This window comes from Hibiscus syriacus, unplaced genomic scaffold (genome assembly GCF_006381635.1).
Source record: "Hibiscus syriacus cultivar Baekdansim isolate YM2019G1 unplaced genomic scaffold, ASM638163v2 tig00003435_pilon, whole genome shotgun sequence".
Lineage (NCBI taxonomy): Eukaryota > Viridiplantae > Streptophyta > Magnoliopsida > Malvales > Malvaceae > Hibiscus > Hibiscus syriacus.
In genome coordinates, this window is record NW_024061971.1 from 159490 (window position 1) to 173066 (window position 13577).

Below are 13577 nucleotides of genomic sequence, written 5' to 3' on the forward strand. Positions count from 1 at the left end.
TAGAATTTAAGGAATAACCCAGAAAAATTCCTTCATCACTTTTAGCATTAAATTTGCCAAGGTTTTCTTTACTGTTGTTTAAAACAAAACATTTACATCCAAAAGGATGAAAATAGCTAATGTTAGGCTTTTTATTTTTAAAATTTCATATGGAGTTTTCTTTAAAATTGGCCTAATCATTACTCGATTTACAACATAACAAGCGATATTTGTGGCTTCCGCCAAAAAATATTTTGGCAAATTATTTTCACAAAGCATGGTTCTAGCTAGGGATGGCATCGGGCCAGGTTCGGGCCGGGTATTGGTCCCCCCGTCCCCGTCCCCGTTTAAAAAACCGGTACCCGTCCCCGTTTAAAAAACCATAGAGATTTAAACGGGGATCCCCGTCGGGTAATCGGGGAAAACCGCGGGGAAACGGGTATCCCCGTTTAGTATAAACGGTTATTTAAACGGGTATTGGGCCGGGTATTGGGTCAGGTATTGGGTCGGTATTGGGCCGGGAATCGGGACGGGTATATATATATTTAAATTAAATATATATTTTTTATTTAAATTAAATTTATTAATATTATATATATATAAAAATAATTATTTTTAATATTTATCGGGTCGGGTATCGGGGCGGGTAATCGGGGCGGGGATTACCAAACCTGTCCCCGTCCCCGTCCCTATTTAAAATAAATGGGTTTTCCCCGTCCCCGTCCCCGTCCCCGTTTATCATCCCCGAACCCGACCCGTTTAATTCGGTTTTCGGTTTTCCCCGTCGGGTTCGGGTTTTTTTGCCATCCCTAGTTCTAGCCATTTCTTCTAAAGTTCGATTTTTCCTCTCAACAACTCCATTTTGTTGAGGAGTTCTAGGTGTTGAAAAATTATGGCTAATACCATTAGAATTACAAAACTCAGTAAATCCAAGATTTTCAAATTCAGTGCCATGATCACTCCTAATACTAGTTATAGAGTAACCTTTTTCGTTTTGGATTATTTTTGAAAATGTGATGAAATGTTCTAATGCTTCATCTTTAGTACTTAAAAATAGAACCCAAGTATATCTAGAATAGTCATCTACCAAGAAAAATGCATATTGTTTTCAACCCAAGCTAGTAGTTCTAGTTGGCCCAAAAAGATCTAAATGGATCAATTGTAAAACTCTACTAGTTGATACATCATTAATGGATTTAAAAGAAACTCGCTTTTGTTTTCCTTTAGCACAAGCATCACATATTTTATCATTATCAAATTTAAGCTTAGGCAACCCTCGAACTAAATCTCCTTGAATAAGCCATTGCAAAACACTCATACTAGCATGTCCTAGTCTCCTATGCCATAACCAACTATCACGTTCATCCTTAGCAACTAGGCACAAATTAGTCATGTCAATAGAATCTAAATGTACCATGTATATGTTTCCTATTCTATGACCAATAAGCATAATCCGATTAGATGCAATGTCAATAACTTTACAACCATTAGTTTCAAACATGACATTAAATCCTTTATCGCATAATTGACTAATACTCAATAGATTATGCTTTAATCTATTCACATATAAAACATTTTTAATTTGTATGGAAGAGGTATTACCTATAGTACCAATAACTTCAATGTGACCTTTTGAATTATCACCAAAAGTCACTTATCCTCCATTTTTGGCGTTAAGCTCAATGAACAAGCTTTTATCTCTGGTCATGTGTCTCGAGCATCCACTATCAAGGTACCATGAGTTTGAATTTGTTTCCCGTGCCTTGTAGCAATGCTCCTTTTCCTACAAACATAGATTAATTTCTAATTTTTGGTACCCAAATTCTTTTGGGTCCATATTCATTAGTTTCCAAAATCCTAGTCCCCTTAGGTATCCATTTGTGTAGGATATCCTTATCTTTAGTAGTAATGAGCTCTTTAGGAACCCATATACTTCTAACGATTTTTCTATTAGAGGTTCTTCGGGGACCTCTATGATTGTAGTTTTTAAAACTTTTTTCTACAAAGTTGGATTTTGAATTTTCTCCTTTTTGAAAACGTTTTGTTCCAACTTTATCAAAAGAAGCTTTAAGATCATCAATTTCCTTTTGATGATCATCATGAACTTTTGAAAGTAAGTTATGCAAATCTTTATTTTTCTTTTCAAAATCATCAATTTTGATTTGCAAATCTTTAATCTTACTTTCAAGCTCATTGTTGGTCTTGGATATAAGATTATTTTCATTTTTTAATTTTGAAACATCATTTTTGTATTTTGAAAATAGAGTCTTATAATCCGAAGCCAAACCATTATAATCCTCTAATAAACTCATCATAAGATAATTCATCTGAATCAAATGAGTTAGAGGTTACCTGAGGGTTTTCCCCGATGGCCATCAAACACAAGTTGTCTACTTCTTGTTCCTCTTCATCAGAACCTTCTTCATCACTCCATGTAGCTACATGAGCCTTGTGCTTCTTTTTGGATTGACCCTTTTCTTCAATTATGGGCAATCATATTTGACATGCCCTGACTTTTTGCATTCATAGCAAATGATCGGGTCTTTCTCCTTCGATTCAGTTTTGAAGCCTTCATTGCATTTGAATTTTCTTCCTCGGTTGGGCATCATCAATTTTCTGAATCGTTTGGCAAATAATGCCATTTCCTCGTCATCATCATCGTCATTAGAATCACTCTCATCTTTTGTGGATTTGAGAGCAACTCCAATGTTTTTCTTCTTCTCCTTCTCCTTTGGTGTCTCGTCAATCTTATCGAGGTCCACCTTATCTTCAAGCATCATTTCATGAGTGAGGAGGGAACCGATTAGCTCTTCAAGAGTTAAGGACGTTAGGTCCTTAACCTCTATGATTGTCGTCTTCTTTGATTGCCACGCTTTTGGAAGGGAGTAAACTAACTTCCTCACAAGATTTTCATTTGAAATGATCTCTCCATATGATTTGATACCGTTGACAATCGTTGAAAACCTATCCGTCATAGCTTTGATATCTTCATTTGGTTCCATCCTGAAATTTTCATAGCTATGCGTTAGAATACTAATTTTAGATTTTTTTTACCTCATCGGTACCTTCATGAGTAACTTGAAGCTTGTCCCATATTTCTTTGGCGGTTGTACAAGATGAAACTCTTCCGTATTCATCTAGTCCAAGAGCACAAAATATGATATGAATGACTTTGGAGTTGAGCTGGAACATTCTTGTCTCTCCTTCACTCCACAACCTTGGATAAGTGAGAGGCTTGATGTATCCTTCTTCTATGGTATTCCATTCTCCCATGTCACTTGCTTGAATGAAGTACATCATCATATTCTTCTAATAGGCATAGTTAGCTCTATTGAAGAAATGAGGTTTGTTGACGGGCATAAAATCGAGATCGGAGTCGAAGTTTGAAGCGGAGGCCATTGATGACTTGATTATCGATGTAACTCTTCCCGAATCGACTCAAGAGGTGATTAAACATTCAAATGAGTGAGGCTCTGATACCAATTGTTGAGTTAATCGATCGACGGAATCGGCCAAGAGGGGGGTGAATTGGCAATTAAAAATTCTGGTGGAAGCTTTTGCAGAAAATAGAAAAGATTTGTATAGTAATTTAGAGTGGTTCGACTTTCTCAACCAAAGTCTACGTCCACTACCTTAGCTATCCACACTAAGGATTTTCCAACAAATTCACTAATTTGTTCTTTCTTTTGAGGCCAAAGAGATAACCTTACAACTATCTCAAGAATATACCCCAATTCTTGAGAACACTCTTTCTCAAAGAGAAGATTACAAATTCGCAAACTTAATGAAAAACCTCACAAGGAAAATATGTTTACACAATTCTAGAACAAAGAAAAGAACACTCAAGAATGAATACAATTGAGTACAAGTAGTGTTCTTGAAAGCAAAATGAATATTGAATGAAAAATAGGCTTGAAGTGCTCAAACTTGAGGTTTGATGCTTTCTCTTTGATTCTCTCTTGATTCTAGTTTCTTGTTGTTGATCAATGCCTTCTAAGCTTGTTTAAATACTTCTTCAAATGATTCTGAACGTTGGGGATGCTTAGTGGAGTTAATAGAGCCGTTTAAATGTGAAAACAATTAATAAATGCAGTTGGGAGCGTCAGTGCATCGATGCATACCCATGGTGCATCGGTGCATCAGTGTAAAATTCAAATATTTTGACCGTTGGACCCTTGGTGCATCGATGCATTAAGAGTGCATCGATGCATAAAATGCATTCGATGTTTTGAAAAAGCCTGAGCGCATCGATGCACGGTCTTGTGCATCGATGCATCAAATGCACCGTGCATCGATGCATCAAATGCACTGAGTGCATCGATGCATGGTATGTGCATCGATGCATAAAATGCATTCGATGTTTGAAAAAATAATTGGTGCATCGATGCATGGATTGGTGCATCGGTGCATCACTTTGAAAAATTGATTTTAGGCTTGATTTCGGTTCAAAATACTTTGTGAAAATTGTTTAAAAAATAGTTTAAATATAAAACACAATTTTACACATTTAGTAAGGTTTGAAATGATCTTGAAAAACTTGGAGTAATAATTTGATATTCGAGTAATTAAATCGAATATACTTAGAAAATCATTTGTAAAATCTTAAAATTCATTTAAACTTAATTTGTTATATCGAAACATCAAAATGTTTTCAACACCATTCAACCAAGGGGTTAAGGAGGTTCACATATTAACAAATTACAAAACATATATTATGCATAGAGGTGCTTATCGAGCAAGTCAATCGCGAGCTGAATAGTACACCAATATTCATCCTAAAGACTCTATCAACGTTTAAATCACAAGAGCCCAAATAACGGATGATTCACAAGTTGTTGCTGCTGATTTTAAAGCGTGTCCTTGTTGTTGCTTGCTGGGTCTACATTGGACATGGCTTTGATGTTAAGGCGTTGGTGTTGTGGGGCACACTAGTCTTGACTCGCTTCTGTTTTTTTCTAAAGTAAAAAAAGTGGAAACTCGAGACGACGACAGAAGATAAGAGTGAGACATATACACTTTTGAAAATTACACATTCTATAATAGACGGACTCAGAATTTTCTATTATAATGAATTTATAAAATTTTAAGAGGAAATAAATTTAAAATTCTTTTAGAGGAAGACGGTCTATTCCTGCACCCTATTAACTTACCTGAGAAGCAGGTTGGCTAAGTCAAGAACGACAGCTATGATACGTAGTGATTGGTTCCAACTTTCCAGCAATCAAACAATCCTAAACTGACGTGACCAAGATTTTTTCAGAACACATGATCATTCGAATTCTAATTTGTAAATTTATATAAAAAACTTAGAATTGTGATTTAGAAATATAATATTACCAACAATACTAAAAATCAGTAATATAAACCTAATCTCAATGCTACCTATTTCTTTTATAATATTATGTTTTTTATCTCATTTTTAGTGACTTCGGTTCTTTTTCTTAATATAATGAGATAAGAGCTAATGAATCCAACTCTCTGATTCTTTGATATAATATCTCAAATAATATCCTAATGATTTTCTTTCATTTTTAGTGACTCAGTGTGGAGTATATATCTCTGATCTTTATGAACTAAAAGTATCAAATTTTTACTGTTGAATACTATTTAAACTTATATATAAGGATGGATTGAGGGGTAATGGGGTCGGTCGTACTCACTAAAAATTTTAATCTCCCTTATATTTTAAGTTATTTCTATTAATTATTTAGTTTTGCGTCCCTAAAATTTTACAACTTCGCACCCTTTAGAAATTTTAATATAACTTCTTAAGTTGGCACCTCTTTACATAAATTATATATATATATATGCACGAAAACACAACTGAAAATTAAACTATTAGTCCATACATATGTATCTCAGAAATAAAAAAACTATAAACATTATAACAATTTATCAATATAAGATCATAACTTACATACATGTGAAATTCAATGTCATATAGAATAAGATTTTTACATGCCTTATTATGGTTATATAACTTAATACACGCCATCATAATTTAGTGAAAAATTTAGAAAAGTACTAAAGTTACATGAAAGTGTATGTGCGTAACTTGAATTTTCTTAAATTTTTAGTGTAAAATTTGATAAATATTTGGTGTAATACATAAATTTTAATTTTTTGTAATTATATACACAATATTTTAATTTTAATTTAATTATATGTAGTAAAAATTAAATATAATAATTATACACATGAAACATTATTTTTAGTTAAATTATGTAAAAATAAATATAATTATTTATTTACATACTAAATAAATATAAATAGTTATGTATATAATACATAAATATTTATTTATATAATAGTGTTATATAAATAATGGTATTAATAATTTATAAATTTAAATCAAATAGAAATTTTATATAGAATTTTTCAAAAATAAATGAAGTTGATATAGAAAGTTAAATATTACTTTTGATATTTATCTATCTAAATAATCCCTCCCACAATTTCATTATAGGATAAATTATGAGTTTAGTACTTAAATTATCAATTTTAGTTCATTTTAATACCTAAGCATTCAATTTTTTCAAAACTATACTTACATTTAGTTTTAGTTTCGTTATAAAATGGCCAAAACTGATAGTTTAGGTATGAGTTTAAAAAATTAAAAGTTAGGTATTAAAACGAATCAAAACTAATAATTTAAATAATAAACGCGTAATTTACCCTTCATTATAAAATGACAAAAAGGGAAAAAGTCTTCCCCCATATATACGGCTACCCTTGGCCATTCTCAGCCAACGATACTTTATCTCGTTACGTGATTCAGAATCCGAAGGACTTGTCTATAAAAGCTCTTCACTCTCCTAGTAGGCTAGTACATCGAAGAAGAAGAAAAATCAACATATACTATGAGGCCTTCACTTTCATTTTCATGCTTTCTTCTCATCGTAGCTCTTGTCCAATTCATTGCCTTTTCTTCCTCGTCTGAGCAGCCATCAGTGCTTTGTCACAGCGATGAGCGTCGTGCTTTGATGCAGTTCAAGGAGAGCTTCATCATCGACAAGCATGCTTGTTCTGCTACTTCGTCTTCTTATCCTAAGGTTGATAGTTGGGATTCACAAGGTGTGGATTGCTGTTCATGGGATGGCGTAGAGTGTGACCAAATGACCGGTGTCGTGATAGGCCTTGACCTCAGCAGTGGTTGCCTTTACGGCTCCATCAATTCCTCCAACAGTCTCTTTCGCCTCCTTCACCTTCAAAAGCTTAACCTGGCTTTCAATGATTTCAATCACTCTCTGATTCCCTCTGCGTTGGGCAATCTTTCCATGCTCACGTATCTTAACCTGTCTAGTTCTGTATTTTCTGGTCAAATACCCTCAGAAATTTCAAAGCTCTATAGGCTATCTTCCCTGGATCTCTCAAATAATCAAGAGTTTAACCCTTTTCGAAGGTTGTTGGAACTTGTTAGCATAATGAGTTAGTGCTTGAGGTAGTGCTCTTACGTGGCTCGAGCTCTTGTGCATGCTGTTTAGTGATTCTAGAAGTTTGCTAGTAGTTAAGGCTGTTAATGTTTAGTTGAGGTTGTTAATGTTTAGTTACAAAGTCTGTTAAGACTATAACAACTATGGAGAGCTGTATATAAACAACAGAGGAGTTGTAAATCAAGTAGTGTATTCTGATATTCAATATACAAGTCTATATTCTTCTGGTTATCCTTTTTTTCAACATGGTATCATTCGCCAAACGGTCCTGACCTTGGTGTTCGTCCCCTGCATCCTCCTCTTCCTCCGTTGCCGTCGGCTTCCGTTTCCAGCACCGCTTAAAATGGAAGGCCGCCGGCGTACGGAGACTAAACCGGTTCATGCTGTTAGACAAACGAAGAACAAGTTGTTGATTGCTCGTTTCCTTCACTACCACCTTGGCCTTGGTTGCCCTGCTGAAATGTAGCAAAAATCAGGATGTACTTTGAAGGCCGATCGTGTTTGTGATTACAATTGTTCTAGTTGCAATTCAGTGGAATGCTTCTCTAATTGTTCTTTGTCTTCGAATTCTGATGCTGCTAATGGAAGTAAAAACGAGAGGTTGCATAACTGTCGCTGCAAAGCAAAAGTGTCAAAATCCATGAAAGCTAATGAGGTTGCTTCTTGCCGAAAAGAAAACATAAAAATCCGTTCCGACTTCGATGAGCTTAAGATCAGGAGAGCTCGGATGTTCAATTACGAAGAACTTGAGAGGGCCACTGGTGGATTCAAAGAAGAATCCGTGGTTGGAAAAGGAAGTTTCTCATGCGTTTATAAAGGGGTATTGAAAGATGGGACTGTTGTTGCAGTTATAAAGGCTATAATGTCTTCAGATAAACAGAAGAATTCGAAAGAGTTCCACACAGAGTTAGATTTATTGTCAAGATTGAACCATGCCCATCTTTTAAATCTGCTCGGATACTGCGAAGAGGGTGGAGAACGGCTTCTGATTTATGAGTTTATGGCTCATGGATCATTGCACCAGCATCTTCATGGAAAGAACAAAGCCTAGAAAGTGCAATGGAGGTTTCCTGACGGGTAAATGGTGTAGCCTAGTATTAATTTTTTTTTCTCTGGTCGTGTATAATAGAAAGAGCAATGAAGAAGAAAGAAATGGAGGTGAAAAAGAAGAACGAAAGGAAGCATCGGCACTTTCGATTCAAAGTGAACGGAAGGAAGCATCGTCACTTTCGATTCAAAGTGAACGGAATGAAGCATCGGCACTTTCGATTCAATTGATCATCTTTTCATCAAGAAGGTTGAATGTCAGAAATTAGTTGTAATTAGTTTTTTAGAGCTTGCTATAATAGTGTGTTCAAGGTTAGAAGAACTGAAGAAGAAGAAATAGAGGGAATGTTAGCATAATGAGTTAGTGCTTGAGGTAGTGCTCTTACGTGGCTCGAGCTCTTGTGCATGTTGTTTAGTGATTCTAGAAGTTTGATAGTAGTTAAGGCTGTTAATGTTTAGTTGAGGTTGTTAATGTTTAGTTACAAAGTCTGTTAAGACTATAACAACTATGGAGAGCTGTATATAAACAGCAGAGGAGTTGTAAATCAAGTAGTGTATTCTGATATTCAATATACAAGTCTATATTCTTCTGGTTATCCTTTTTTTCAACAGAACTCAAAGAGCCAGATTTGAATAATTTGATACAGAATTTAACAAACTTGGAGAAGCTTCATCTGTCGTACGTAGATATGGCTTCTCCGGTTCCCAGTGTGTTGGCCAACTTTTCGAAGCTCACCTCCCTTTATCTCGAGGGTTGTGGACTGCAGGGCATGTTTCCATCAGCCATTTTCCAGCTTCCCAAGCTTGAAACTATTTGGCTGTTACACAATCATGTTCTCACAGGTTACTTGCCAGAGTTCAGTTTCAGCAACAATCTTAAAACGTTGGCGTTGTGGAATACAAGCTTTTCTGGTGAGTTACCTGCATCAATTGAGAACCTTGATTCCATGGAATTCTTGGGACTTGGTCACTGCAACTTCACAGGGTTAGTGCCATCTACATTGGGTAATCTCCCCAATCTCAAGTTCCTGGATCTTGCAATCAATTCTTTTAGGGGTGAGTTGCCTTCCACTAATCCCAATACTTATTTATTTAGTTGGAGTAATCTCCACTAATCTCAAGTTTCTGATTCTTCTTCATTGCAACATCACAGGGTCAGTATCGCCGACGCTGGCTAATCTCACCAAGCTCGATTATTTGGATCTTGGTAGTAATTATTTTACAGGTGAGTTCAGCTACCAGCAGAATAAAATTCTTCTGCCCTTGTGCCCCTGCAGAATAATTAGCTGTTTATCTTAATCTAACAGGTTTTATTCCTCCTGAGCTGACCAACCTGACCCAACTCACTGATTTGGACCTGCAACAGAACATGTTACAAGGATCAGTTCCAAGCTCACTTTTTCGACTGTGACGCCAATAGATTGGGTGGCATACTGGAGATGGATACATTTCTTGAGCTAAAGAATTTGCAAAATTTGTTTCTGTCAAAGAATGATTTCTATTTAGTTTCTAGAAATAATAGCAATGCCACCGGTGCTCAGCTTGTTGATATAGGGTTGCGGTACTGCCATCTAACAGAGTTCCCATATTTCTTGCGCAACCAACACCGCTTGCAGCTTCTTGATCTTTCTTCAAACAACATTAAGGGCCAGATACCCCAATGGATGTCCAAAGTGAGCGTTGAAACTCTCTTTTTTCTAGACCTTTCAAACAACTCTCTCACCGGTTTTGTTGAATTCCCAATTGTTCTTCCTTGGTCTAAACTACAATATCTGAAACTTGATTCCAACATTCTCCAAGGTTCACTCCCTGTTCCACCCATGTCTACTCTTTTCTATTCCATCTCAAACAATTCTCTAAGCGGAGAAATCCCACAGCTGTTGTGCAATGTCAGCACTCTTTCTATTCTTGACGTTTCCCAGAATAACTTGACTGGTAACATGCCAATGTGTCTGAGCAACTTCAGCAAGCTCTTGTTAGTATTGAGGGTGCGGTCCAACAACTTGCAGGGTCCTATTCCTAGTGGTTGGACAAGTGGAAACAGATTAAAAATGATAGATTTGGGAAGAAACAACTTGCAAGGTGGGATTCCAAAATCTCTGATGGCGTGTAGAATGTTGGAATATCTTGATCTTGGAAACAATCAGATTAGGGATGGATTCCCTTCATGGTTGGGGTCACTTCCGCAGTTGAATATTCTTATTTTATCCTCGAATGCACTTTATGGTACCATAGGGGACCCTACGTCGAATGTCATCGTCTTCCCTAAGTTGCGAGTCATCGATCTCTCTCACAACGGATTCAATGGAACCCTGCCATCAGGTTACTTTGAAAGATGGATCACCATGACAAGTCTAGATGGGAAAAACTCACAAGCTTCTTACATGGTTGAAAATTCAAATATGAAGATAAATGACATGCAAGTTCCCAGGACTTATGCCTACTCAATGACAATCACAAACAAAGGCACAGAAATGCAGTACCCAAAGATCATTAAGACTCTTGCAGCCATTGATTTCTCCTGCAACAGATTTGATGGAGAAATTCCAGAATCCATTGGGAATCTCAAAGAGCTTCAGTTGCTCAATTTTTCGAATAACAATCTAGTTGGAGGAATCCCAAAAGCTATAGCGAAGCTTACTAATCTTGAAGCTTTGGACCTTTCAAGGAACAAGCTAGAGGGAAGAATTCCTTTGGAGTTGAGTCCTGGACTCAATTTCCTTGAGTTCCTCAACCTCTCTCATAATCATCTCACAGGGATTATACCACAGGGCCACCAATTTGATACTTTTCAAAGTAGTTCCTTTGAAGGAAATCCAGGGTTGTGTGGAAAACAATTGCTAAAAGAATGTAACACTAATTCTGGAGGATTGCCAACTCCATCTTCAACTAGTTCAGAAGAGTCTGGATCATTGGATTGGATAGCAATATTTCTGGGCTATGGATGTGGATTCCTATTTGGAACAGTGATTGGGAATGTTGTGATCAAAAGGAAATATGATTGGTTTACCAAGACTTTCTCCAAAATTCATGGAAGCACTCGAATGAGCTGAATTATATTCAAATGCATGCATGTACTGTATAATGAGTGAGGTGGTGATATACAATGATTAATACAAAAATAAAATGTTTTAGTTATTCACCGATTACATTTCAGGTCTGAGAGAAAACTGGATTATGTGAAAGAGACGAAAGAACTTTAAAGAGAGAGAGAGGAGGCCAAGGGGACTTCATTAGGGACGGATGTACGTTATAGGTGGGAAGAGCAATTACCCCTCCCAATTTTGATGGTCTAACTACATTTTAGGTCATTGATTATTATAAAACCATTATAATTAAGCTTTTACCCCTCTCAACTTTGATGATCTAATTACATTTTAAGTCACTGATTATTATAAAATCATTATAATTGAGCCCTTGTCCCTTCCCAAATTCGTTGGTATAATTATTTTTAGGTCATTGTAACTTCTAAAATTAATGGAGTTAAGCGTTTAACCTAAATTTATGTGATTTAATTACTTTTTGAGACCTTTAAATTTAGTGAAATTAAACCCGTCATTATATACCCGAGTGTTTAAACATTCCGTCTTAGATGCAATACCATGAAAGTTAGGCTTGAGGCGTTATAGGCCTATGATGCTTATTATCTTGGCCCAATATGTGAGTCCATTGAGCCATTCTGGTTGTTTTTTATTGGGTTGGGAGAAAGTGATCTAATATATACAGTAAGTGGCTTTAAGGTGGAGTTTTTTTTGGAACAATGTTAAAATTAGCCCCTAACATTTATTAAAATATTTCTTTTACTCTCTATTCTTTTCTTTAGAACAATTTAACCCTTAATGTTTTATTTTGGAGTAAAAAGGCTCGTTTGTGGGTGAAAACTGTTAGTTAACAAACGATTAACACTTTAAAATAAAAGGTCTTTTTACTCTAAAATGAAATGTTGGGGCCAACATGTTTCAGGAAAAAGTCTAAATGACTATTTTGATAAATGTTATGGGTTAATTTTGACATTAGGTCTTCCTTTTACTCTTGTCTTGTTTTAGTCATCCAATTATTTTTTCAAGATTTTAAAAAGACGCTGACAAAAATTTTCCAAATGTAGCCAACAAGATTTGATTTCACGCCCCATTAAAGAGAGGGGAAGCACTTACCTATTGGACTAAGCACAATATTGAAGACATACCCCAATACTTATAAAATTTATATCAATATAAAAAGTACTTTTTTTACAACAGATAACCAAAATAAAAATAAATCGAACATCAAAATAGAAATTCCCAGGGTTGACACAATCTCACTTGTTATTCATCTCATGTTACAAACACAACGAAATTCATGATTCCCGCGGTAACATGTTTATTACATAATAGTTTATACGATTTAACATCAGTCGTGTTAAATCGAGTGGGAACTCACGTCTTTGGTAACATATATCGAAGTTACTGTGAATAGACAAGTGGGGAACCCACATCGTCATCACAGTTCACAAATTTCATTGAATTCATTTGTCTTGATGAATATTTTTTGAATGACATGCTTGTTTGGGAACACATAATTGTTTAGGTTAGGATATTCTTGATAGCGAATAGCATGAATTGTGATCAAGTTAGATTTCCTGTGATACTCCATGATTTTGTTGGTTGAAATGTGCTTAGCTCGATGCATGAAAACAATTTGGTGAGATTTGAGCCTTTACGAGCATATCATTTTGCTCTCATTTCGTTGGATTTGAGTGTGTCAAATTTGACATTGGTATTCTAGAACCTGCATTTTAAATATTGTCGAGATTACACATGAACATGGTGCTTAAAAATGATTTGGGCACTTTAGGATTAACCGTTCCGTTTTCCCCACTAAAATTGCCTACCCATGCATTTTCCCCTAGTTAATCACTTTTGAGCCATTCTCATTTCTTTGTTTTCACCATATTCATAAACTCGAGCCTTTTTATTTTATCCCTCTTTTCTACCCTTTTCAGGGCAAGTGAACAGTTAATCTGATGTATGCTCCATAAAAAAGGAGAGAGAGACAGCAGCAGTTCGAAAGAAAGAAGAAAAGAAAAAAAAGAAGAAAAGAGAAGTTATTCGGAAAAAAAGAAAAGAAAAAAAGGAGAAA

At 35.6% G+C, this 13577-nt stretch overlaps 2 protein-coding genes across 2 annotated transcripts; both read left to right on the forward strand.

Moving 5' to 3' along the window:
• The first annotated feature begins 6826 nt into the window (after positions 1–6826).
• LOC120176958 (receptor-like protein 6) lies at positions 6827–9870 on the forward strand. Its single transcript, XM_039183239.1, has 4 exons — positions 6827–7391; positions 9074–9515; positions 9613–9684; positions 9767–9870. The coding sequence occupies exons 1-4, from the start codon at positions 6840–6842 to the stop codon at positions 9868–9870; spliced, it is 1170 nt and encodes a 389-aa protein (XP_039039170.1). The 5' UTR covers positions 6827–6839.
• Positions 9871–9898: 28 nt separating this feature from the next.
• LOC120176964 (receptor like protein 26-like) lies at positions 9899–11512 on the forward strand. Its single transcript, XM_039183246.1, has one exon. It carries the CDS (start codon positions 9899–9901, stop codon positions 11510–11512), a length of 1614 nt encoding a protein of 537 aa, XP_039039177.1.
• The last annotated feature ends 2065 nt before the right edge of the window (positions 11513–13577 follow it).